This window comes from Jaculus jaculus, chromosome 2 (assembly GCF_020740685.1).
Source record: "Jaculus jaculus isolate mJacJac1 chromosome 2, mJacJac1.mat.Y.cur, whole genome shotgun sequence".
In the NCBI taxonomy this organism is placed as follows: Eukaryota; Metazoa; Chordata; class Mammalia; order Rodentia; family Dipodidae; genus Jaculus; species Jaculus jaculus.
In genome coordinates, this window is record NC_059103.1 from 37,111,010 (window position 1) to 37,138,669 (window position 27,660).

At 40.3% G+C, this 27,660-nt stretch overlaps 1 protein-coding gene across 3 annotated transcripts in view; it reads right to left on the reverse strand.

The window, feature by feature from the left end:
- The window catches only part of Dcc (DCC netrin 1 receptor), a 1,292,030-nt gene extending 1,264,761 nt beyond the window's left edge, over nucleotides 1-27,269 (reverse strand). The window contains exon 1 of one of the 3 annotated variants that reach the window (XM_045143229.1): nucleotides 26,610-27,269. In XM_045143229.1, the coding sequence (XP_044999164.1) occupies nucleotides 26,610-26,700 (91 nt within the window). In that variant the 5' untranslated portion in view covers nucleotides 26,701-27,269. The remainder of the gene's footprint in view (nucleotides 1-26,609) is intronic. The other 2 variants (XM_004667488.2, XM_045143230.1) reach the window with 2 other exon arrangements.
- Between the last annotated feature and the right edge of the window lie 391 nt (nucleotides 27,270-27,660).

The following is a 27,660-nucleotide window of genomic DNA, read 5'->3' on the forward strand; positions in this document are numbered from 1 at the left end:
AAGAAAGTAGCACTGGTGCTCATTTCCAAAAATACTCTTAGTTTTAGCTGGGGCCCTTTGAGGTGTGATGGGCTGGCTCTCCTTAGAATCTGCACCCATCTGAAAAAAAGACAAGCAAATGCTCTAACAGAGAATGAAGTTAGCACCAGATAAGTGGGATAACCTTTATTTTTTTAGAGAGAATTTAATACGTGTGGGTCCTTTTGTAGCCCACAACTGGTGGGAGCTTGATAATGGAGAGAGGGCTCATTTTTGGATATGGTCCTGACTTGATTTCTAGGTACAGCTAAGGGTTCCATTCCACTGAAAATATCAGTTAGCCAAATCAAGAGCAGTTGGTTTCCCACCATGGCTGTGCGCCACAATTGCACTTATGTGAGCATCACATCAGGTTGTTTGCTGCTGAGTAGCTTAGATCATGAGTTTCTTGGACAGATGTTGGCCATTTTCCCCCAGTTGCTCATGTAGCACCTTCTGGCACTAGACGAGCTAACTCTCTGGGAACTGACTTCCAGATCCCAGCCAGGTCTCTCCATATTACGTATCAACAGCATATGGAGTCTTCAGCAATAGGGTCTTACCACTAACCTTTGATGGGCCATCAAGTACTTGGACAGAAATCTGTCTTCTTTTGGGAAACCTTGTAGGTCACCTTAATCAACAGTTCAACAGCGGATGTTAGACACATGCTGGAACTGGGAGTTACAGGTCAGTGCTCAAGAAAAGATGGAAGAAACAGATAAGTATATTAAAAAGAGAGAGAAGAGGGAGGGAGAGAGAGAGAGAAACAGAATCAGGAAAATATTAAGGTCAGTCTTCATCATACTCTCTCCAGGGTCTTGTGGTTATCAGCTTATGGGGGCCAGGGATGGAATGTGATGGTTTGATTCAGATGTCTTCCATCAACTTAGGTGTGCTGAACGCTAGATTCCCAGCTGATGGGAATTTGGGAATTAACACCTCCTGGAGGCAGTGTATTGTTGGGGGCGGCCTTATGGGTGTTATAGCCAGCTCCCCCTTGCTAGTGTTTGGTACACTGTCCTGTTGTTAGTGTCATCTGTTGATGGACAGGGGGTGATCTCCACCCTCTGCTCATGCCACTGTTTCCCCCTGCCATCATGGAGCTTCCCCCTCAAGCCTGTAAGTCAAAATAAACCTCTTTTTTCCACAAGCTGCTCTCAGTTTGGTGATTTCTGCCAACAATATGGACCTCACTGCAACAGCTTGCGCATCCTCTAATTACATGTAAGTAACGAATTCACCTGACTTGTGATTCGTCCCTTCCTGCCTGGCTTCCAGTAAGGCTAAGCTATGGTACCATAGTGAAGATAAGTAACCCCATGTGCCAATGGAAGAAATTATTATATTTGGGAAATGTGTTTGATTAAAATTGAAGAAAATTGAAGGCTTATTGATGCCTACACCCATGACAGAAAATAAGAAAGAAATTAACAACGCTTTTGCTTTCTCACCTGTGGAGAGCAGAAGAATCTTAGACTTAATACATTCTCTCCCTATAAGGCTTTCATAGGAGAACATTTTCACATTTATGTCCACCTAAATTATAATGAAAAATAATCAATTATATTTCATTGGCATTTTATGCATTATTATAACACCTTCAAAGTTCAGTCCAAACTGAGGGAGTCGAAGTATATAAACATTTTGTTGTATCCTTCAGGCTTATCATGATTTAATTGCAGAGTTATGAATTAGTAAAACCACATAGTCAGAATATAGGAATGGGTGTCATAATTTTCAAACAAATTTGGATTTTAGCTCTTTCTATCTTCAAATGTATTGATGAAAACATGTGGTATGGCCTCAACAAAGTGGATAGACGAGAACTCACCTTTTGATCATTATTGTTACCCTTGCACTATTTTACAAGCACAGTACTCAGCCCTCTGGAGGAGATTTGGAAGTTACATGAAAGAGTGAACCTTGATCCTTCTCTGCACATCACCATGAATTCACAGCAAATCAGAAGTCATAAAATTGATCAATGAGTGGGAACCATGCTAGAACTTGAATGGTACTTCTCACACTAAGACTGACATACACACCAGCTGGAAACTGTGTTATAATGTAGGTTCTAGGACAAAACTTCTGTTTCTGCATGCATTTTTTGAGGTAGAGTCTTATGGTGGTTTGATTCAGGTGTCCCCCATAATCTCAGGTGTTCTGAATGCTAGATACCCAGCTAATGGAAATTTGAGAATTAATGTCTCCTGGAAGTAGTGTGTTGTAGGGAGTGGGCTTATAGGTGTTATGGCAAGCTCCCCCTTACTAGTGTTTGGCACACTCTCCTGTTCCTATTGTCTACCTTATGTGGGCCAGGGGATGATGTCCACACTCTGATCATGCCATCATTTTCCGCTGCCATCATAAAGCTTCCCATTTGAACCTATAAGCCAAAATAACTCTATTTTTCCCACAAGCTGCTCTTGGTTTGGTGATTTCTACCAGCAATGTGAATCTGACTGCAACAGTAAAGTGGTCCTGAAGAGAGGGATTGCTGCTAGACATCTGACTGTGTGGCTTGGGCCTTTTGTGACTGATTTTCAAGAGGAATGTGGAAGGATTTGAAACCCTGGCCTAAAATACTCCTTGCAGTGCTGCAAGTACAGCTTGATGGACTATTCTGGTCAGACTTCAAAGACCTGAATGTAGTAAGAACTATGGACTATGAGGTTTATCTTACGAGGGTGAGAAAGAGCTTTGCTTGCACTCGGCTAATAGTTTGTGTGAGAAGCTTGCTCTTATGCCCATGCCCTGAGAGGTTGTGCAGGGTTGCTTTGTGTAGAAATGAGCTGGTGTGAACAGAGGGATATGGAACAGAAAGAAAAATCTTTGGGTGAACTGCTGCCCATTTACTGCAATTGAGAGACTACAGACTTTGAGATTAGGCCAGCTGACCTGCACTGGGGCAACAGAAAGAATGTAGACTCTTTGGAAGGGGACTGAGTGCTCAAGGAGTGTCCTGTTCTTCAAAGTCTGCTTATTACCAGCTGGCTTAACAAATTGCCATTCTACCCGTGGAGTATGAGAAATGCAGGAAAGAAAGGGTCATTGAGTTTGCAACACAGTCTTGTGTTTTGGAAATGTCCATGGGCAGTGTGAAGCAGGTTTGCTGGTTGCCTGCATGGAGACCCCATGGGGCCATGAGGATGAATCATGGCTTGCAGTGGAGACCCAGTGGAGATGTTGGGACCATGAGATGGCTGCCAAGGAGAGCTGTCAGCCCTGGATGAAGTTTTCCAGGACTGTGAGTAGCCTAGCTGGAGGGGTGGAATTGGAACTCCAGAGACTTGTTGCCAGTTAGAATTATCATATTTGGAGATTTGTCAATGGCTACAATTGTTGGACCTGAAGCTATGGAATTTGATGTTTGACCTTATTGTTTTAAACCTTGTATTGGCTGAATAGTTCTTTGCTATGCTCAGTACCCTCTTTTGCAGTATGAATGTTTATTCTGTGCCATTATGGGTTTTTAGGGTTATTTTTTGGTACTATGGCTCAGCTAAAAGATCTTAGACTATGGGGATATATGAACATCATTGAAATTGATTAAAACTATGGGGACTATTTTCAATTTTTGGGTTTATTTTTATTTATTTATTTAAAAGTGACAGACAGAGAAAGAAAGAGGCAGATGAAGAGAGAGAATGGGCATGCCAGGGCCTCCAGCCACTGCAAATGAATGCCAGATGCATACACCCCCTTGTGCATCTGGCTAATGTGGGTCCTGGGGAATTGAGCCTCGAATTAGGATGCTTAGGCTTCACAGGCAAGTGCTTTACTGCTAAGCCATCTCTGCAGCCCAATTACAGAGACTTTTAACGTTGTACTGAATGCATTATTTTATATCACATATGGATATCAGTTTATGGGGTCCAGGGTAGAATGTGTTGGTTTGATTCAGGTGTCTCCAATAAACTTAGATGTTCTGAATGCTAGATTCCAAGCTGATGGGTTTTGGGGAATTAATGCCTCCTGGATGCAGGGTATTGTTGGGGGCGGGCTTATGGGTGTTATACCCAGCTCCTCCTTGCTAGTGTTTGGCACACTCTCCTATTCCTATTGTCTACCTTATGTGGGCCAGGGGTGATGTCCACCCTCTTCTCATGCTATTAATTTCCCCTGCCATCATGGATTTTCTCCTCGAGCCTGTAAGCTAAAATAAACCTCTTTTTCCACAAGCTGCTCTTGGTTGGGTGATTTCTACCACAATTTGAACCTGACTGCAACAAGTCTCAATCTCGCCCAGGGTCACCTGGAATTCTCTATGTAGTTCCAGTCTGGCCTTCAAACTCAGTGGCCCTCTTACTTCTGCTTCCTGAATGCTGGGATAAAGGCACACGGTTTCTGTATTTAAAACAAAATCAGGCCCTCATATGACACTGATGCTTCTGACCCATGGCTAAGCTCTGGGAAGCAAGATAATAAATACAGAAGGTATTTCAAAGGTGTTAGAGCTAATGTTTTTCCTCCTAATAGAAATAAGAAAAGAGCCATGTCTGGGTCTGTACATGTTGGCAGTAATCTGCCTGATAGAGACCAGTTTTATCTTAATTATGTCCTTGGATGGCTAAATAATTAAGTAAATATTTGAATTGTTTATCTTCTCAAAGTACTCTGCTACTTTAGTCAAAATTAAACAAAGCTAAATATTTTAATGTAATGAAACATCAAACATTTATTTTGTCAAGTTTCCCAGTAATTGTGAGGCAAATAGAAAAAGTAAAGTAAAACATAAAATTAAGGGGATGGAGAGATTGCTTATCAATTAAGACACTTGCCTGCAAAGCCAAAGGACCCATGTTCAATTCCCAAGAACCCACATAAGCCAGATGCACAAGGCAGCATATACATCTGGAGTTCATTTGCAGTGACTGGATGCCTTGCATGCCAATTCTCTCTCTTTTCCTCTCTCTCTCCCTCTCAAATAAATAAATTAATTAAAAATGTTGAAAAATGAATAAAATTAAAATACAGGAACTGAACAAAAGCCATGAGCAGTGGTTTATACTGGAGGATAGAATACGGTGGGTTCTTCTTTAATTCATACAAGTCCACAATGTTTTAAGTTTTACAGTCCATATTTTCCCTTTAGGAAAAAATTGAAATGAAGTTATAGCAATAAATATACATATGGAATTTTGAGTATCCACATTTTTGTCTTGATATGGCTGTAAGTTCTGTCACATCACTTAAAATCCTCTCTTCTGCTGTAACATCATGTGAGACCAATTAAGAAGCTGAGCATGGGATTCAAAATTTGTGAGAAATAAAACAGAGTTGGTTACTTTTAAACTGTAGGTTTTAAGATTAGCTTATTTTTACTATGTGTTTCATAGATGCATACACACACACACACACATCTCTAATAATGAGTAAAAATAATGCATTCTTATCAGCAATCTCAAATTGGTGCTTTCTCTTTTAGCAGTAGCAAAATAATAAAATGGTCCAGGAACTGAACATTTGTATCCAATTTCACTTTTGGCTTAGTTAAGCAAAATCATCATCCCTGAAAAAGGCTTTCAATGTTTTTCAAACAAGTTTCTTTGCTGAGGCAGCTCTTTTCATAAAATCATACAATAGTATCTTTTTTTTTCTTAAATGATACACCATCTCTTTAAGAGAAAATTGGATTATTGATTAATTGATTATATGCTGCTCACAAATGCCAACTTAAGCACAAGTAAGCAGATACTATTGAATGTTCTTGACTCAAAGCCTGCATGACCATGCTACATGGTTGCATTATTATCATCTCCTATTTTAATGAAGACACAGCACAGCACTTTGTTTGCCTAATTTAAACAATATATCAAAATGATGTGAAATACTCTTACACTACATTGGGAGAGAAATTTCAACACATATGTGAATTGCACAGCTTAGCCTGGCTGTAAAGGTAGGGCATTAGTATTCCAGAGCTGTGGTGAGAATGTTAGTCTCTTATAAGGCTGCATTTGGGTATCTTCTTCAGAGGAAATTAAAGTGCACAGAGCTGTCTTACAACTTGTTAGTGAAAACTGTGGCATTTGAAAATGATTAACAGAAAATTGAGTTTTTATTTAGATACTCAATAATCCAGAAGTGTCTAAATAATAAATGGGTCGTAGGAAAATGTCACCCATTTGGATAGGAAAATGAGCACCACAAACAGAATAGTGGAATGATAACAGCATCTACTATTTGTCTAGGACTTATACCACAGAATAAGTGCATGTGGTTTTTGGCTGGTATTTAAATAATAGTGTTGCAAGTAATATCATGGAGCCATGGGGAATTGGTTACTTCTTGGTATCTGATTTTCTGCACCTGTGAAAAGGTACATAATTTTTGTCCATATTTTTCACTGGTTTACTCTGAGGAGTAACTTAATGTGACTTACATGCACTACTTATGACTGGCTGCAGCTGCATAAGACAGAAACCCCAATATATCAGTTTAAAACCGAACAAAGGCTTACCTTCTCACATAACAAGAAATTTAGGATGAGTCAGTTCCAAGATGGAAAAGCTGGTCAAGAAATGATCATAGATTCAAACTTCTCATTTCCTTCTCACCAGCCTGAGGTGGTGACCTAACACAGGCAGGCTGCGTAAACTCGAGTATCCCTTCCTACACACACACACACACACACACACACACACACACACACACACACACATTTCTCACCGTCCTGAGGTGGTAACCTAATACAAGCCGGCTGCGTGAACTCAAGCATCCCTACCCTACTCCCTCCCTTCTCTCTCTCTCTCTCTCTCTCTCTCTCTCTCTCTCTCTCTCTCTCTCTCTTTCTCTCTCTCTCTTTTCATGCAGAAAGAAGCAGCAAGAAAGAGGAGGATAGTAGCACTTTGCTCAGGAAACTAATCTCTGAAATCCAAAGAATTCTCATGATACCATGCCATGCATCAGAACACATGATATGACCCAACATGACTGGAAGTGAATCAAGGAAATAGTAGTTTAGCTGGAACAGTGCTGTTTAGAGTAAACTACACTCATACATCAAATAAGAGAATAGAAATTCTTTCATAAGTAATATCTCCTGTCACTTTAAACCACACATTTCCACAAACATGAGTTATTATTAATATTTTACAGTATTATTTATTTATTTACAAGCAGAGAGAAGTAGAAGAGAGACAGAAAGACTTGACGCTCCAGGGTCTCCAGCCAATGCAAGCAAACTCCAAGATGCATGTACCACTTTATGCATCTGGCTTTACACAGGTACTGGGAAACTGAACCTAGATCCCTAGGCTATGCAAGCAACCATCTTAACCCCTGGGCCATCTCTCCAGCTCCATTATTATTTTAAAGGTTTGTACTTGATATGTGCTTCAGGTTCAATGAGACTGACTATAGTGTATGAGTGCAAAACCACAGATATCTCCTTCAGTAGTATTTAAATCCTCACTACATCAAGAACAGTAGTGGAGCAGCAGGGCATAGTGGAGAAGGAACAGGTTCCCTTACTCTCACTAGATGCAGGAAGCTTGGGCAACCTACAAGAGGTAGATTGTCTGGAAAGAAAGGGTGGTTTCCTGAGGTCGTGGAACAAGCTCAGAAAGAGACAGGGACAGTGCTGGCCAGAGACAAGCGGTTTATCCCAGACTTTCTGAGACTCCAAGAATTATGTAAGAGAGCCCCTTAAGGAGTTAAATGTTTACAGAGTGAGGAATACTGGTGACAATGCGGGGAGATTTAGATGATGTACAGTTTGCATTCTGTAAATAGACTAATAGAACATTAATATAATTATGATAATAACTACTCTGTATATTAGGTAATAGACTAAATATTTTACAGGTTTATTTCTCAAATAAATGTATAAACTATCAATGAATTAAGTATTGTCCTGCATTATAGATGAGGAAACTAGGATATAGAGAGGTAGACATCCTACCCTGGTTCTCCCACTTAGACTGTTTAAGGGCTGGCATCCAAACTCAAGTCTACTGACACAAAATCATACTCTGAGGTCAAGCTTGGCTCTCTACCTCTTGATACAATTTATAGACAAGGCACAGAAATGCAATCTTTAAAACTCTGTGTGGATGAGAATCTCATAGGAATGATGTTAAATGTGTAGGGTCCCAGTCCCTCCTGGTACCCCTCCCCACCAGGGACTCTGGTTCAGTATGTATGTTGTGTGGCCTGAAGGTCTTCATTTTAAAATCCAATAAGCAATGTTGTTGTGACTGACTTTCAGGGATGTTCAGGGTTATAGGAGCAGCATCTGAAATTCTCAGATAACCATACATAAACAGCAGGTTATTCTGAAAAGGAAAAATGATCTGGCAATAAGATTGTATTCTTCAAAATAAAGTATTCACTTAGTCTTCCTAATAGTGACTTCAAAATATAAAAGTGACTAGTTGGTAAGAAGGGATTCAGTAGATAAAGGATAGAGGAGGGGAAATAAAAGAAAGTAATGATAGGGGATTATTATCAAATTGCATTATATACACATAAGAAGATCATCAATTAAAGGTTAAAATAGATTTTAAAAGAAAGTATTCATTTTGAGACCTACTTTACATCTACAGAAAAATTATGTAGACAATACAGAAAGTTCATCATGCCATATGCCCAGCTTCCACTATGAATAGCCACTTACATTAGTGCGGCACATTTATAGAAATGAATGAATCAGTACTGTTATTATTATTGTTAAATAAGCTCCATTCTTTATTGTGGCAGTTTGGTTTTACCTAAACGCTTCCTGTTGTAGGAACCCATGCCAAGACTGCAATGCTAATCATCAAGACTTATCATTACAACTCCTTATGCTCCCATTAGCCCTGTTCATGTCACAGAATTTCCTTATTTTTGAAGTCCTTACCAGATTTGAAGATTACTCGCCAGATATGTGTGACATTTCAATTAGGGTTTACATGTTAAATTTTTATTCATATTAGAGATGGGTTGTATATTTGAAAGAAGAAGACCCCCAAAGTAAAGTCCTATTCTCATCACATTATGTCAACATGATCTATTGCTGTTGATGAGGACCTTGGTTGTACATGCTTGTCAGGTTTTCCTATGGAAAAAGTCACTTTGTTCCCTTTGCACTGGAATACTTTGAAAGGAAGTCATTATGCAAAAACAGCACTTAATGAAGTGGGTGTATACTCTGCATAAGAGTGGACTGTCTGTACACATTATTCTGCACAGGAGATGTGACTATAATCTACTGGTTAATTACACTTTTATGGATTTGAGTTGTAATCTGAAATTACCTGATATACGTTACCATTCATAGTTGACCACTGAGAGCTCTTTCCATTAGCTCCCAGATCCCTATGACATACTTCATCTGTATGTAGGTTTTTCTTCTATCTCATAAACCGGAACTCCAATATTTCTCATTTTCCAGCATATAAGATATCTGAAACATATCTTGTGTATTTTCTTGCTAAGTCCTAGAATCAGCTATTTCTCTGAGAATCCCTGGTTCTTTTTATTACAGAGTGGTGTTAAAAATCAAGGTCTGGATGCTAGGTAACAATGCTTTATACATAAACTTTAAGGGAGCAAACAAGTAGAATGTCCTGACTTTGAAAGGAGTCTCATTAGACAATGGTGAGGACAAACAGTAAACTCCAGATTAGGGATTTCCTTTCAGAACAGGTAATATATAAATAATATGATGGAATTTTTCTTCCAGAACAGATAAATAATGGGACAGCTGTCTTTATTGCCTCACTCATGAAACATATGTGACAAGTTAACTATTGTACTTGCTCGATGGAGGTACAGGTGGCAAAGCTAGGCCACAGATTCTAAAGACATTGGAAGACAGAAGGTTCCAGAGCAATATCTCTGTGAGCAACACTGTCCACTACTTATTCTCATAACTTTATGTGATTAAGCACCCTTGGAGAAGAAAACGGAAGTTCAAAGTTGCAAATTAACAGCTAGGATAGCAGCATTTTGGGTACAAAATGTACAGAAAGTCTTTGGTGGGCTAAAATCTTTGCTGCATTAGCACTAAAGGATTTTGGCAAGGTTGAACAAAGTTTTTGTATATTTTGAAGCTGCAATAAAAGGAAAAGAGGGAAACACTCATTTCCAGCAGTGACTTATTTCCACGGTGAACAGATCTGAATTTGATAGATTCCAGTGTTAGAAAAGCAGCACCTGATGCCATCTGAGAAATGTGTTCTTTTGAGATCTCCCTAAAATTAGTAAGAGAAGCCCTGCAGACAAAAAGTACATTATTTCTGCTGCCACAAATACTTTTTAGATGACCTTGTACTTCCATTTGCTTCTTTATCCAAGCCTCACCATGCATCTCTTTCAGAAAACACTAGTGATTAAAGCAGCCATGGCAGGGGATGGGAGCTCGGGCCAGAGAAGAGCACTTGGCTAGCTCTCAGCAGTGAAGAGTTATGTCATTTCTTCCCCTTTGGTTTCAGAGATGTTACATGTGAAGAAAAGTGTCCATCTAGGAGCACCCTCCCTTCTTTGCACACCAGGTTCTCCCTCATTACTCATGAAAGTGGTCTGGTACTGTGGTCTTCCTTACCTCCTCTACTTGCCCCATTCACTCATTTAATTCTTTAAATTATTTTATTTATTTATTGACAGACAGAGAGAGAAAGAGGCAGATAGAGAGAGAGAAGCCAGGGCTTCCAGCCACTGCAAACGAACTCTAGACACATATGCCCCCTTGTGCATCTGGCTAACGTGGGTCCTGGGGAATTGAGGTTAGAACCAGAGTCCTTAGGCTTCACAGGCAAGAGCTTAACCACTAAGCCATCTCTCCAGCCTATCATTTAATTTTTAATAATGAAATGATATCTTGTCTTGTTTACTCATTTTGTTTCAAGGTCCATAGGACCTACTCCTCAATCATTTTGGTGACTCTAAAAGATAATTGATAACTTCTTTTGTTGCTTCATAAACCCACTATGATCACATGACCTTCATAAGCACTCATGTAAAAATTAGATAAAGTTTGAAGTAGCATAGCATTCACTATGTGTCCTGGAGAGCAATAATCCTTTTGTGTAGTGTATTTTAATGTAACCTATTCAACATTGTATTTTTTTTCAAATTTTAGGAATAAAGGTTCAGAAAGTTCATGAGAACCCTACATTTAAAACTTGGTACAGGGCTGGAGAGATGGCTTCGCAGTTAGGCACTTGCCTGTAAAGCCTAAGGACCTGGGTTCGAGGCTCAATTCCCCAGGACCCACGTTAGCCAGATGCACAAGGGGCACATGCATCTGGAGTTCGTTTGCAGTGGCTGGAGGCCCTGGCACGCCCATTCTCTCTCTCTCTCTCTCTCTCTCTCTCTCTCTCTCTCTCTCTCTCTGCCTCTTTCTCTCTCTGTCACTTTCACATAAATAAATAAAAATAAAAACAAAAAAATAAAAATAAAACTTGGTACATGCCATTATACTGATTTGTGATTTAAGGTCTTTGTATAACTTCTCTGGTATCCTGTTTCTCACCTGTGGAATGTAGAGCCATCTCTAACACCTGACAAAGTCCTTGTATGATTAACTAATGGTTTTATATACAAGTTTTGTTCCTCCCACTTCTCACACATTTCTTATCTTCATGCTTTTCTCTTTGCTTCCATTGATTTCTATAAAAATAACATTTTAATTCTTTGACCCACTCACAAGTATTCAGTAATGCTTTTCCTCAGGCAAACACAGCCCTGTAAGAAGTAATTATCCACTTGTTCGACCGTGATCCATGTTCAGGTGTATGAGCTGACAAAGAAATATGCTGGATGCATTAGTACTGGGTCTAAGGAGAAATCAAGTGCAGTAGACTTCACACATTTGCATTTTAGTATTTGCAGGATTTATTTGATCCTGAATTCCTCACAAGCCCTCTGCAATGTTGTCAATAAAACTATGAATAGGGGCTGGAGTGATGGCTTAGCGGTTAAGCGTTTGCCTGTGAAGCCTAAGGACCCCGGTTCGAGGCTCGGTTCCCCAGGTCCCACGTTAGCCAGATGCACAAGGGGGCGCATGCGTCTGCAGTTCGTTTGCAGAGGCTGGAAGCCCTGGCGCGCCCATTCTCTCTCTCTCCCTCTATCTGTCTTTCTCTCTATGTCTCTATGCTCTCAAATAAATAAATTTAAAAAAAAATTTTAAAAACTATGAATAGGACCTACAAAGGAAGAAAGTCAAGTAAAGGAAGGAGAGGTGGATAGAAAGTGGAAAATAGAACAAATATGCATGTAGTTAATAACAACTCTAAAATTTACCATGTCTTCAACTGAAGTGTGAAAGATTCATGCGTAAGAGTAACTTCAGGCACTATTCAAGGCTGAAATCAATCATTAAATGGAAATCAAGTGTTCACGATCTCTGGTAGCCACAATAGAATTCACAAGAAATGTGTTGCTCATAATATCACCAATATCATAATATCCTATTATCTCCAGAAGATAGTATGATACTCAAAATGAACATTTCTTAACTTAGCCAGGTCATAAGCCAAAATAATGCCTTCACTTTTGAATGTCATATTTGACTTGGCCACAGAATCAGAGGGAAAGGCCGAGTGAACCAAACCTATGCCTCACACACAAGTTGTCTCTAATTAGGTGCCCATATTCTCTGGACAGTTGAATAGCTTTTACTTAACAGGTTTTGCCACAAACCACCCCCTCCCTCACTTGTCCCTTTAAATGGCTAAGACACTGGAGGTTTAAGTTGTTACTATGTTGCAGAAAACCATGGACATCTAATTTAGGGTAACCAACCACCACAGTTTGCAGGGAGCTGTGCTTCTATTGACATAAAATTTCTTTATCCTAGAGCCAGGCAAGCTTGTGAATGCCTTTAATCCCAGCACTCGGACAGCAGAGGTAGAAGGATCACCATGAGTTCAAGGCCACCCTGAGACTTCGTAGTGAATTCCAGGTCAGCCTGGACTAGATCAAGACCCTACCTCAAAACAACAACAACAACAAAAATCTTAGTCCTAGACAAACTGGAACTGTACTTCACCTTATATCTACTCCAGCAACCAATGTCAGAAGAATAATGCTCTCTTCCCCACTATTTCTTTCTTGTATTTCTCTATACCTCTGCTTTAGGTTTCCTTCTCCCTTAATTTTTTTCCTGAAGATTGATTGAATTTTCTTTCCTAAGTTATAGCATAGGAAATGCATTTTTCCCTTGGAGGCAGTTCACTTCTGTAAAAATAGAACTTAATTCTGGGGGGTGGAGTAAAAGAGCAACCTTAAATAACCTTTCACAAAAGCCTTGCTCATTTTCTGTCAGAACCAGAGAAGGGCTTACAGTTCACAAGCTAAGCACAAACTTCCCTCAGGTGGGAACACTGGTGATTTTTATTCAGATTGACCCAGATGGTGCAAATGAGCCCCTGCTTCCCCTTCTGCTCCTCTGTGACCTGAAGTGCCTGTTACAGTCTCTCCACCAGGCAGTGCAGAGCAAAAGCTTCAAAACCTCACACTCACTAGCTTCCTGCCTGTAAAGCTTTACTCTTCTTCAAACCCCTCAGTTGCACCCTTTCTCCCCCACTGCAGAGGCCCAGGCAAATGAGCAGCTGGTCTGTTTCAAGCCCTGAAGACCATTTGTAGTTAAAAAGGCGAGGCTCAGTAAAGGGTCACTTCCACTGGTTCTCACTTTGGGCATGTGTGTGCTTTCAGCATGGACCTGAAAGGAGGGAGGAGAAGGACCAAGGGCTGAGCATCCCTTTCAAGTGCTTTGCCTCTCCCTTGAATCAAAGTTTCTTTATAGAGAAAACAGTGGAAGGAGGGAATACTATGGAACCAGAACCCACAAGCCCTTTTGAAATGTGCCGTCTTTTGTGCATTGGTGAGAAAAAAAAAGAGAGAGAGAAGGCAAGACAGAACACCCAAAAAGCACTTTCAATGGCTTTTATCTCAAGGAAAATTAAGCACATCATGATCCCCATGAAATGTGGTACTACTAACCCACAAACTACAAGTTTCTTTGATGGTAGCATAGTTTGCCATTGTAAGACCAGATGGTAAAGCCATAGACCTCCAAAGTTGCTTCAAACTGAGATTAAATTCATGTGGATGTGCATGATTGGTGTCTGATTATGATTATAGGCTATGTCAATCCCTGTCTCCTAGGTCCATGTTCAAAAGTCACTTTTATCTGAGTGAGTAAATGGGCCTTAGCTTCTGAATTTTCAGCAAGCTCCTAGGTGATAATAAGGCTGATGTCCTATGTATGACATTTGAAAATCAAGGCCTAAGGATATACTGTTTCCCAAGTGTGGCTACACATTAGAACCACCTGAGGACCACTAGAACTTACTTGTACTTGGGCCTCATGTCAGAGATCCTCAACTAAGTGGCATTAGGAAAGGCTTAAAATTGATAAGCAAAAGGCTAGGTATGGTGGCAAACACTAATGCCAGCTTTCTCTCTCTCTGTCTATCTCTATCTCTATCTCTTTCTCTTCTTGCAAATAAATAAATAAATAAATAAATAAATAAATAAATAAATAAATAAATGATATTTTTAAAAAGAGTTTATAATGTGGAATGGCTTGAGTGTAGAATCTCCAGGAATGTGGTACAGTGTACCAAATTGGACCAGTATTACACTGTCTCAGAAATTGCTAGCCACTAAGTCCAGTGAAGGCTTGTTCAGGGCACTTATGCTTTTTAATAAAATTGCCAGTGAGGTCTGACTATATTATTTTATTCTTTTTCTTATTTTTAAGTGTTCATGCAAGGTAATAGTTTACATATATACTTAGTTTCGGTTACGCTCACAGTTTTGAATACACAACGGTGAAATTAGAAATTGAGGAGGGTTTTAGAGTACCTGCTTGAGAAGCCTACCTCACGGTTTATAACTTATTTATAAAATATTGAAATAGATATATACTTAGCCACTGGAGTAATTTATCTCTAATTTAGAGGTGGAAGACAGGTTGATTTTTGTGTCCATTTTACATTTTGGAAATCTGAGGTACTATGAGCTTACATGCCTCAATCAAGTCTGTTGCCTAGCTGGACTTTTCACTCTAAATGCTGTTCCCCTATAGCTATAACCAATTATAGGCTAGACTGTGGAGTTTTTTTCTTGGTAAAATCCAAAAGCTGATGGTAATTTAACTTGCTGGGACAGGAAGCTCTGGCCCAGTGGTATGGAGCCTATGGAACACTAACGTGCATGTGAGCTACAGCTTAAACTAAAAAGAGCACCCATGCATATGTGAAGAAATTGTACAGAAAAACTAGAGTATAGTGAAAGATGTTGCAGAAAAATAATCTTGAAAATTAGACTTTTGGACTAACCAAGAGCAGTCAGGTACCTAACCTGCAGGAGACCACCCAAAGAAGAAATATCTCAATGCCAAGCCTACTCCTGCTACAGGTAGGTGGGCTCCTGTATTCATTCTGCTCTGCAACAGCTGCAACAATGGGACTGGCCCACTGTGAAAGTTTATGAATAACCTCTGCCTTTATCTCACTCTTTACACTTTCTTGAAAAATTCCCTGATCCTAGGTTTTATTATCACAGCAACAAAATCTAATTCTCAAAAAGTAGAACATACAAGCTCATAAATTCACATCCAACCCATAAATCAATTAGGACGGAATCACCTATAGCATTTCCTTAAATTTTAAATGATTGTATTTAGATTAGAGAATGCTCCTTGATGTGAACTCATTCCAATGGATTCAACCAGCATTTGGTGAGAATGAGAAGCAGCTGTTGGTGAAGATGATGATAAAAGGTTGGAAGCCTTAGCGAAATCACTGGCATACTGTTTCTAAGGTTCTAGATACATTAATCCTCTTGGAACTCACTATTCTTCCCACCACCACAGGTTCTAGGAAACCACTTTTCTTACCTGCTTTTCTACAAATAATTTCCTTTTAAATAGTTCCTACATTCTTCAGGTGCCAACACAAACACAACTTTCTCCTAGAAGCCTTTTGTGATCTGGACCTCTTCCATAAAATACCTTCCTACTTTCAAAGTGTTGTCAAATTGAAGTTGAAGGTTAGTTATCATGTCAATTAACCACCGGGCTCTAAACTCTCTCCACAATAACACTGCCTGGACGACTCAGTAAATATGTGGAAAAATGGCCACTGGAGTGTGATGGTATGTTTATAGCAAGTTTACCAATATCTGTAAGAAAAAAAAAAAAAAAAAAAAGAACTGTGGTAACTCCATTCTTACCACACCTAAACCTTATTTACTGTATTTCACTTTACTTTCTTTTGTTTTATTGACGTAGGTTCTTTCTTTGTAGTCTAGACTGGCATTGAGCTCCCTCAGTTGCTTAGTCTGGCCTCAAGCTCATGCTCACCCAGCCTTCAGTACCTCTCAAGTTTTAAAGGTGAGTGCCACACATCCAGCTTATGATTCAATCTAAACAAGATTGATAACTCTTTACCTCTTTGCTCTTTTTTACAGCCAAACCAATCAATCTAAAGATACAGGGATGAAAGAATTGGCTCTTTCAGCCCATCTGGCTAATTTCAATACATTATTTATATAAAACATAAACATTATAGTTAACATTTTCCAGTCTGTCCCACTTTGCTTGTATTCTTTTTTAATGAGTACTTTGTTCTGCCTTGTGTCCTACTTAGCTCTGTGTATACCGGTCTCCTTTGCTTCAAGATAAGCTCACAGGGCGGGCAGAAATAGACTGAAACTTTCCATTCGTTTTGTCATTACCTGTGCTAAGTGCTCATAACTGTCATCTGAATCAGATACTCTTTATTTGATCTTACCATACCTTAATAATTGTGCTACTCACTGGGACATCTACGTGCAAAAATGAATAGACAAATAAAAAACACTGAGGGCAAAAGTTTTAAGACAAAATGCATACCTTTTCCTGTACCATAAGTTAAAAACTAAGCTGAGTTTATATTTTACAATGTACTACTTGGGAGATCTTATTTAGAAGAACACACTAAATTTGGGGTTCTTGATTGGCAGAAAGATATAAACAAACTGAAAGGAGTTCAGGTAAGAAAAAATACGATTAAGCTTTTGGAGGAATAAGAGAAAAGATTACATGAATTACATATTTATACTCAGGTTAAGTAAAGACTACCCAGGAAGGCAAGAGTGATTTATCGCAAGAATTATTTAACATGTTTTTGCACAGAAGAGGCAGTGCCATTGAAAGGGGAAAACAGGAACCCAGAAACAGTTGACACAGGTGATGAGAGGAACGTTTAGAAAAGAATTACTTAAGATGAATTGCAAAATAAATTGTGAGCAGCAAAAGCTGATATGCTGGTGAAAAGTTTCCCAAGGGAAACAGTCAACAAACCATCCCTGGAGATGTTTCAAACTAGAGAGAGGAAATAATAAAAAAAATTGTCCTGCAGGGAACAGCTCTGCCCAGACATTAGACATGAAAGAGAAAGCTTTGCAGATTTTCTCTCTAATTTATATTCTCCTGGGATCCCATGAGGCTGAGGAAAGATGTGGGAACAATAGATGGAGGACTCTCAGGACAGGGGCTTGCTTAGATGCCTCAGCCTGGGTTCACATCTCTAATGAGTCAGCACAGAAGGCAACATGCTACAGAGGCCACTTCAAGCTTCCCAGTGCTTTATGTCATCAAGAGACCGTCATTAGCTTGTCCCATGGGACCAGTTGAAATAATTAAGAAAATACACATGTGCCAAGCATAGGTGTTTGTGTGATACCCACAGCCATGTATGTTTTACTTCACTGGAAATATACCCAAGATCAAATGATCATATTGAGTATTTTTAAGTTGTATTTGTTTTCAACCATTTAAAATTTGTAATATAGACATCCTTCAGTTCTGCCATAATCAGGAGATTCCTAATGTTCATGAAATTAGGCCTGGTCCCAGCATCCTGTTTTCCTATAAGTGGTTCTCCACATAGACACAATAAGGGTCAGAAGTCAAGCATAGCTCTCCAAAACCATTATCTTGCAGTGACAGAGACTACATTTCATAAATAAAATTTAATGTATATTTTTGGAAGGTGCTTAAGTAGAGCCTGGAGTAAGGTCAGTACGATGCAGTATTCTTAACAACTTCCTTAAAGTTATACTGCTGATAACCTCTCTTCCTCAAAACAAGTTTCATCAGATGGAGAAACAGAATAACTACCAATGGTATTCATGTCTAAAAGCAAATAGATGCTCAGTTGGAGAAATAGAATCATAGAGGTATTTTGCTGAAATCACAAATGGCCAACAAATTTGTGAGAAAAAAAATGTTCAATTTTATTAGCAATCAGGGAAATGCAAATTCAACCTATAATGAGATGTTAATTCACATCCAACAGATGAAGGCAAATTAAGCAAATGAAAATACCAAGTGTTGGTGGAGACAGGAAACAAAGAAGAGTTTCATCTGCTCCTGGCAGGAGTTTAAATAAATGTGATGTGTCACTGCCTCCTAAAATAAAGATGTCTTTTTCATGACTCAGCTATTCCACGCCCAGGTGTGCACTTTAGACAGGGTGATGTATTTTTACTGAAGAATATGTATTGAATTGTTCAAAGCTGCACTCTTGCCTATAGAAAATATCTGTGTTCTAAAAATTATATCAGCAATGGATTTAATAAATTTTAGTTAATTAATATCATGGAATAGTATACAGTAAAATGATTGAAAACTCAGCCTTAATATAGCTACACAGATGAATTTCAAAAGCTTAATGTTTACCTATAATACAAGTCAGAAAACAATAAATACAGTTTTATACCAATAACATACAGTAAAGCAAAATAGCCTGTTAAAGATATCTGTATTCAGAGTGAAAAATATACCATAAAAAGCAGGGTATTAAGCCCAAACTGATGCAAAACTCAGAAAAATGTTAATGGGTACTTTTTGTTTTATGACTGTTGTCGTGATCTCTAGTATTATTAATTACACAGACATCGTACAACACTAGAACTGGTAAAGCACTAGGATGCTGCACCCCACACCTTCCTTTAACAAGGACATACAGACTGTATGGAGGACAAACGGCATCCCAATTGATATCAGATTTCAGCAGTGCTACAAAATCATTAATTACGCTGAATTAGAGCTCTTATCCTCTATCAAGGGTCTCAGGCCCTGATTTGGAATCTGTTCCCTTGCCTTAGATACTGTTCAAATAAAACTTTGATAAATCTAATGAATACAAAGAGAAGAAGAAAGACAAGGAGTATCTCAAATAGCCAGACATAATGATGTAAGAAAAATATATTCTATAAGTATAGAATGAAATTCTTAGTAGAACACAATTAAAAGCTGCTACCAATTGGGTAAAAAAGCATCACCCTGTATGATATAAGGTTTTCAGAAATCGTCTTTATCAAATGATATAATTGAGTTACGGTGATTTATGGGATCTAAAAACAGGTGAAAAAAAAATAACATACTTATCAGGCAGTTGAGTAGAGATATAACTCCAAAAGACCGTGAAAATTTTAGTAAAATCAAAATATGATGGGATTTAACAAGAAATATCAGTTACTAAGACAAATAGTTTGAGTTGGTATCACTTATATTACCTACATAGTTCCTCTATTTTTTCATAGTAATGAAAGTGCAGATTTAAGAACATTTTAGGTAGGCTAAATACAGTGGTACTGAAAAATCTTCCCATTAGGTCACAATTCTCTAAAAAGTGGATATTTCTCATTAAAGCATATTATAAAGATTCAACTAATTGCACTGGCCATTTTGGTCATGTATATTTCCAAAAGCTACCCCTCTGTCAATAAACTGCATTGAAAGGAAACCAAAGAACAAGGAGGAGCACTTTACAGCAGCAATAACTGCCCCTGCCAAGTTCCATCACAAAAATTACCAGTGGGTAAAGAGTCTTCTTCCCTGGAAATTATGAAAAACATAAATACAGGAGGAAGTCATGGAACTTGGATTCATGAGACCACACTAAACAATATTTAAAAAGAAAGTCAATAGACTATTGGCATTAGGCTCCAGAAATTTAGCAGAAGAAAGAAACCTTCACATCCAAGTAGTGCATAACGATACACATACTATGATAAATAAATATGGGAGAATATCAGTGTTTTTGTTGGACTTTCCTCTAAGAAATAAAAGGTTTGAATGTTAGGGCTATTTGAAACTATTCATAGATGGCAATGGAAAGCAATTCAATAGCTTTCTCACCAGCTAAGAGATCTGCCCAGTGTAAAGGAACCTATATCTGGAATTGGGAGCCAGATCAGAATTCTTATCCCATTTAAACTATGTTGACTTCACTCTCCATTGGAGAATCTCTTCTTCTTTTTTCAGAAGGCAGTGAGACCCAAGGAGATAAACTTCCCCTTGCATTTCAGCCAAGCCACAACTGAAACTGCAGAGGACCTGAGGAGATGAACAAGAGTGCTGCCAGGTGAAGGAGACAGACCCTGAGGACACTCAACACTTACTAAAGCAGAGATCCAGAGGCTCCTGAGAGCTCATCACTGAAGTAAACTTAAAACACACCCACCACTGCTCAGAGAATTTTGCAAAATAATTTTGCAAAAAATTTTTGGAAAGACTATAAGAGCCACACATTGAGACATCATGCCCAGAGGCATTCCCTTCCCCCCTCAAAATAACTGACTGCTGCTCCCACAACACATAACCCACAAAACCATAGGGAATACCTGCACCTCCACGGAGGAACATCCACAGCAGAGTGAGGGTAGGAACTAGGGAAAAGAGGGTGCCAATATATGATATATCCATACAAAATACGTTTCACAATATTAATAATAAAATAATAATAATAAAGAAAGCAATGCATAAAATGGTGACTATTGGTAAATTACTATTGATAATGAAAAGGGAGACATGATCAATCAGATACACATTATTATCCATTTTTAACCCACACCATAGGGCAAAAATTGGACATTTCTAAATTATCAAGGAAAATATTTCTGCTTAAAAGCTGAGTCACAGTGGTTTTGTGTTTTTTTTTTTAAACCTCAGGCTAAATTTGTCCAAGAACTTAGAGCTCTATAATAATTTTGATCATCAATCAGCCAACCTGTATTTCTTCTTGTTAGCACAGTGCTTAGCCTGAGAAATGTAAGATAAGGAACAACACTCTCATGTGGGAGAAGCAAAAGTATGGTACTAAATTGTGCTGCAATTTTCCTGAGTGCTGCAATTATAAAGGTGCATGATAATTTGAATTTTATTTTTTTGCTATTACTCACTTGGCATATGTAACATATAATTTTGTCTTACACATTTTTTTTATTGGCCTACAGGGAAAACAATCTGGTTGATCATTCTTTCTTATCAGCAAGTATAAGATTTACTTTACTTGTGGTCTAGTTTTGAAGGAAACTGTCTTAAATAAATGAATCCATGTGCAGCATAAATATTACAGAAAGTCATTGAGATATGTTCTGATTTCTGAGTAATAGAAACTTTGATGGAAAATTGCATCAAAGTTTCTTTTACTCCAACCTGATAACACCTATGTGAACATATATCCTAAGTTAGGGTACCCTATTACCCAGTAGAGCTCTAGAACTTTAGTAGCCCTGGCTGTATGCAAATCTCCTAGGTAAGAGTACTACTTAGGTCACAGGCGAGCCTCCTAGTGGAACTGTACTATTGAGAACACAGGTGGATCTCCTAGGTTAACAATGTTCCTGAGAACATAGTTGTATCTCCTAGGGGAATGGGACTATTGACAACACAGGTGGATCTCCTAGGTTAACAGTTTAACACATAGGAGGATTCCCTAGGGGAATGGTACTACTGAGAACACAGGTGGATTTCCTATGGTAATGGGTCTACTGAGAACACAAGTGGATCTTCTAGCACAACAGTGTGTCTCAGAACACAGGTGGATTTCCTAGGGTAATGGGACTACTGATCTAGTTTTGGTATAGCTTCATTCTCCACTAAAAGCAGCACTTATGAAAATTTTAAAATTTATTTTAAGGCAAGTCTCCATGACTGTACATGTTCGACATAATGCCTAAGAACTAAGGACTTCATATCACAGTGAGAAATTCTTTCCGGGACTGTATGAAGAGGTTGCTAGTGTTGCCCAACTAGGCTGGAGCTAAGCAGGAAGGCCACAGGAGGCTGTTGAGCAACTCAGCAGGAATTGTGCTGATATCTAATTCAATGTATTAACAATCCTAAATTAGTGAGATCTCAAGCTAGGATTCATTAAGTTATAACGCTTGTGACAAGTCTTTCAACTCTTGAATCCTCTTCTGTACTATTGTGATGAAAAAAGAGAAACAAAAATGTGCCACATTTATATTGTATGAATTATAAGTGTGCATAGTATTTCCCATTTCACCTCAGGGATTATGATATTTTTTTCAGAATCAAGTGACTTTTTTATCTGTAGTTATTAATCAAACAATCCTCAGAGGGTTTATGTCATTATTTTTTTTTTACTTAAACAATGTTAACTTTTCTTAAAATTTACATCAATAGTTCACCTAAGATATTATCATTGGAGATATATTAATACAACAAATATTATAATTTGAGCTAGTAGTTGCACAATAATTAACCAAACATAGCAATGTGTACCTAATTTGACATGAGTTTATGACAGTAAAGCAATCCAGGATTATGGAAACTGGAGTGAGCTGTGATGAGACTAAAAATCCTTCAGAGATAAAGTCATGAGGACCATTGGTTATACACCTAGAAAGAAGGCAGAGGTGGATGCAATACTTCCTTATATGAATCTGATTCGCATGCTAACTTAAGACAACTACCCCTAAAATAATTAGATCCATGTCTCATGCAATTATCCTGACTGCTAATTGTATCTTGAAATCATATCATATACAAAGTTTAAAATGGTGCTTTCTAAAAATCAGTAAATGATTTGCTTCAGAAATGTACTCAAAGTATGAAGTCTCTCATGAAACTCTTGGTTCAGAAACTTCAGAATGCCCTTAAACTTTCAGCACCAGGTGAAAATTAAAAAAAAAAAAAATGCTTTGGCTAGAAAGTCAAGATTTAAATCAGGGCTATATCCATAACAAAATGGTCATCCTAGATGATGAGCCTACTGTGTGTTGCTGGAAACATCTCAGGAGCAAATGACATGTGAAGGAACAACTCCATGCCCATAAACAATGGGAACCCAGGCCAGGAAGGGAGAAATATTGTTCTCAGGAAAAATGCTACTGAAGTAAGTACCCGTGTGGTGGGAAGCTTAACAGTACCCCAGCCCTCCCTTGAAACAAGTAAAACCATCACCTTTCCCCAAGAAATTCATTTCCCCATTTCATCAACTCCCCAGATCTCTTGACAAATTACTTATTGCTTTAGAAATCCACATTCATCCTTCTAGACCCTATACTCCAAGATGAACTTCTAGCAGAACCTTCCCCCAGGAATTTGAGGTGAATAATCATCCTCCTTGGGGAAACAATAAGAAAGCTTGTGCAGAGGTTAACTTGCTGAGGAATAAATAGAAGTCATACACATTGAGAAGTTATAAATCTCTTTCCACAAAATGTGCCTATCAGCAGCTCACACTAACTCAGCTTTTAAGAGCATTAAAGCAAATGCACTGAGCCTAATATATTCACATTGAACACATGTGCTGGCCATTGCACATGCTTCATAACTCAGAGGGCAGCTGCTGCCGGATGGGAAATGGATACTGTGACAGGTCACCAGTGATTTATACTATAGCACTCACAGTTAGTGGATGGCCAGCCTACCCAGTGACCTCAGGTCCTATCATCATCCCTTTGCTCCATGACAAACTCAGATAATGCACCTGATCTGTTTTGTTTGAGGACATGAGAAAGCAGTGGACAGATCAAATACAAACCTCACTTTACCATGTCTAGACCACATAAACTCTCACAGAACATACTCAAAACAATCCATGAACAATTAATGGGTATAGCTTCTATTTCATTCATTATCATCTAACATCTAAATTTCCCATCTTACCTGAGATCTGGAGACTTAACATGCTTTGTCTGCCTGTGACTCATGTCAAATATAAAGGAGGGCATCCCATAGGAGCCAACTGAAAATCCACTCTCCTCCTTCCTCAGCTTCATCACCCTAGGCTGATGCTGTTCAGGGATGTCTTTTTCTTATGTCCTAACAATCTCCTTCAAGTCCACAGCAGCTGCAAGACCTTCCCTAGAAAGTGAGGCAGGGCTGGTGCTACTGTGCTTGTCTCCATAATCCTTTGTTACCAGTCAACAAAGTGTTTAGAACACTCTGCTGAATGGGAATTTCAATGCTGTAGGAGACACTTGACCTCATGAAGGGCACCTCCTACTGGTCCTTTCTTGGAGTGCGCTATCATTTCCCCTGCCAACCATCACACCAAAGAGGGGAAAGTACTAAAAGGAAATTATAATATTGAAATTGTAAAATGAGCAAAGAGTACCTGAGTAATCTGAGCTGGCAATAACCTTAAAGTGCTCCACCCACTTTTCTGGAAACTGCATGCAGCTTCGCTATCATTAGCTAATAACAGAAATGGATTCAGAAGTGCAGAGAAGTTCCAATGCCAGAGATGCCCAAGCCCATCCACAGGCATTTCCCATGAATGTGTATAATTCTGTCATATATTTATAAGCTATACATTTGTCAATGAAGAGAAAATTTTGGGGAGGAAATTAAAATAAAACAGTAATTAACAAATAACACTAAATCTATAAACAAGAAACGTAAGTAAGGGGGAAGGGAATGTTTAATGATTAATAAAACATTTATTAAATCTACCTCCATTCATCTACTCCTAGTGACTGCAGGACAACAGTCATTTGGGAACTGGCTTTAAGATATTGTCGTCCAATTCAAAACACTGCACATTTTGGTACACTGTATAATTTGGTATTGTCAGCCGTCAGGCCCCCTCTGTCCTGTGGACTTTCCACTCAGCAAGAAGATCTCCTCCCAAGTTCCCTTCCCCTGTCCTGGTGGTCCCATACAAGCAGAAAGAAAGCAAATAGATCTCAGGATACAAGGAGGGGTTTTCTGTACGTGTATGGAGGCATCTGTGGTCTCAAGGAGGGAATTTTTTTAAAGACACCTATTCATTTCTGCGAGGGTAGGCCGCCCCTCCCCGCCCCGTTCCACAGCACCACAGTTGCCCACCTTTGGCGAGTAACCGCTGAGGACAAAGCTCCAGGAGAGAGGAGCTGGGGAGGAGGGGCTGAGACAGGGGGGGAGCAGCGGGTGCGTATGCTACCCTTGCACACACTAGCAGACACACACACACACACACACACACACACACACACACACACACACACACACACACACACACACACCCGAGCGCGCGCGATGCTGTCTCGGGCCGGGATGGAGAGTCCAGTGCATGTGCTCTGATAGATGCATTTCTGGCTGCGTGTGGCCGCGCCTGCCTGTGCGAAGCCTCAGCTGGCTGGGCGCTTGGCTGCCTGAATCCCCTGCCACCACGAAGAGGCGCATTTTCTGCAACCCTTGGCTACGTGGGACGCAGCAGGGACAAGAAAGCCAGAGCCTTGGGCTCCAACGAGGCTGGGGACTTGGCAGCTGGTTTCATTCTGGTTCCTGTTAATTTCCAAGGCACAGGCTCTGGGGCGCTCCTACCAACTCCTGGTCCCAAACCCAGCCTTGTTGGAATTTGGGCAAAGATAAAATCTGAAGGGATTTGCATGGTCAACCAAAGGCTCTTCTCTCCAGGCTGACTCCCTGTATCCCAGTACCCCTTGGCTTTTAATTAAGCCTGGTGAAACCAGTGAACATTATAAAGAATCGTCTTGTTCTTTTTGTTTCTGTAAATCCACCCCCCCCCCACACACACACACCAGTACCCAGCTTCGCGTTTTAGGCTGCAGCAACTGTACCAGGCTTCAGACCCCCCACCCGTCCTGTTTTAGCCCCATCCAATCCTCACACACTTTATTCATTTTTAATTAGAAACTATGTTTGCCAAGTGCCAGGGCTTGGGGGATTGTTTCTCGGATCAATCATTTGGAGTTGGAAGGTGTCCTGGCGATATTTGGAGTCTTAGCTTGTGAACAAATTCGCTGTTTAAGAAATGAAAATTTTCCTCTTTTCTCATGGCAACTCTAGTCCTCTTCAGACACCATGGTCCGCTCCTCCGAAGTACCCAACCATATTATCTGCCCCTTTCCTTGGTCAGTCAGCAAGTGCAAAAATGCAAACACAGAGTAGCACATATTTACACAAACAATCCCATCAGCTTCATCCCGCACAGACCGGCTTAAAGCCCCCTCAGTACCCTCGTCCGCTTGCTCCTGTCACCCCAATCCGCCTCCGAGGCTTGAGGATTTAGCTCAGTTCCTTTCAGGCTCATCCCCATTGCTTGCCCAGGCCAGCCCGCCCGCACTCCACACCGAAGCCAAGTATTCGTAAAAGCAACGATGCAAGAAGCACTGGGTTGAGAAAGAGGGAAGGGATGCCCTCGCATTCACCACCAACATCCTCCATCCCCAAGGGAGAAAGTCTTCTGTCTTTTATCATCCGCGAGGAAGTGGGGACCAAGCGAGCGCCCAACATCTATTTCCTTTCCACCCTGATTTTACTGTCGCCAAATAAAATGAGAAGGCGAAGGGGATAACGGTGGCAGGGTGTGGGGGCGACGAGAAGAAAGGAAAGGACTTCTTACCCGTGACTTGAAGATGCGCGCTGAGCAGGGAAGCTCCGAAGAGTACAAAAGCCAGCTTGGGTACCCAGACACATCCAAGACTATTCTCCATATTTCGGCCAACACCTTCGGGGCTGGGGGTCCTGGGCAGCGGCGGTGTTCACACACATGCACTCACACACGCATGCACACATGCACACACCCGCGCCAAGCCCCTTCGGCTTCTTCCTCCTCCTCTTCCTCCTCGTCCTCTTCCTCCACCTCCCCTGCGCCTCTTTTGCCTCCGAAGCCTTTTTCCTTGTCCACTGACAGAATCAGCAACAGAAACGGGCAGCAAAAAGTTCCATTCAGTCCAAGAGATCCCGAGTTCCGTTAAAAAAATATCCTTGGGAAACTAACTCAAGGAAACAGAGGCAGCAGCCAGGACAGGGAAGACAGCTGTCAGCGGGGCTCGGGAGTCATCTGTGCACAGGACACCCAGGGGCCCAGAGGATAAGGAAAGCGATCCCGGGCCCGCGGCGCATTAGGAGCTGGAAGAGGCTTCCATGTCGTCGGCTGGGAAAGTTGCAGAGAAAAACCCGCGCGCGAGGAGCTGGTGATGCCGTGCGCTTTGCTGCCGAGCTGGGGCCGGGGGAGGGGGCTGGGGCGGCCGCGGGCGGAGCGCTCTCACTTGTTACTGGGGTGTCCGCCAGCAGTGTGCGAGCCGGGACTTGGAGCCTTACTATCCATTGATCCGGAGAAGTGGAGGGCTGGGAGGGAAAATGTGGAGACCGGAGGGAAACGAACTGGATCAGGCTGAGATTGCACGAGAGGGGGTGGGGGCCTGAAGACGTCGTCGGCTCCGGGAAGAGGGAGCGGACGAGGAGCGGGGAGCCGCCCGCGCCCGTCGGCTCTCCGCGCGCAGGGATGCCCTCTGTGGGCCAGGCGTGGGAAGTCTCCTTTGTCAATGGGTTCGGCGAGCCGTGAGCGGGTCTGCGGGCTGTGCTGCAGTCATCTGTGGTACTCGACAGGCAGGAAATTATTTTTATATGTCTGTAAAACCTAGGCGGGTGTTTAAGCTAGGGCAAGTGTC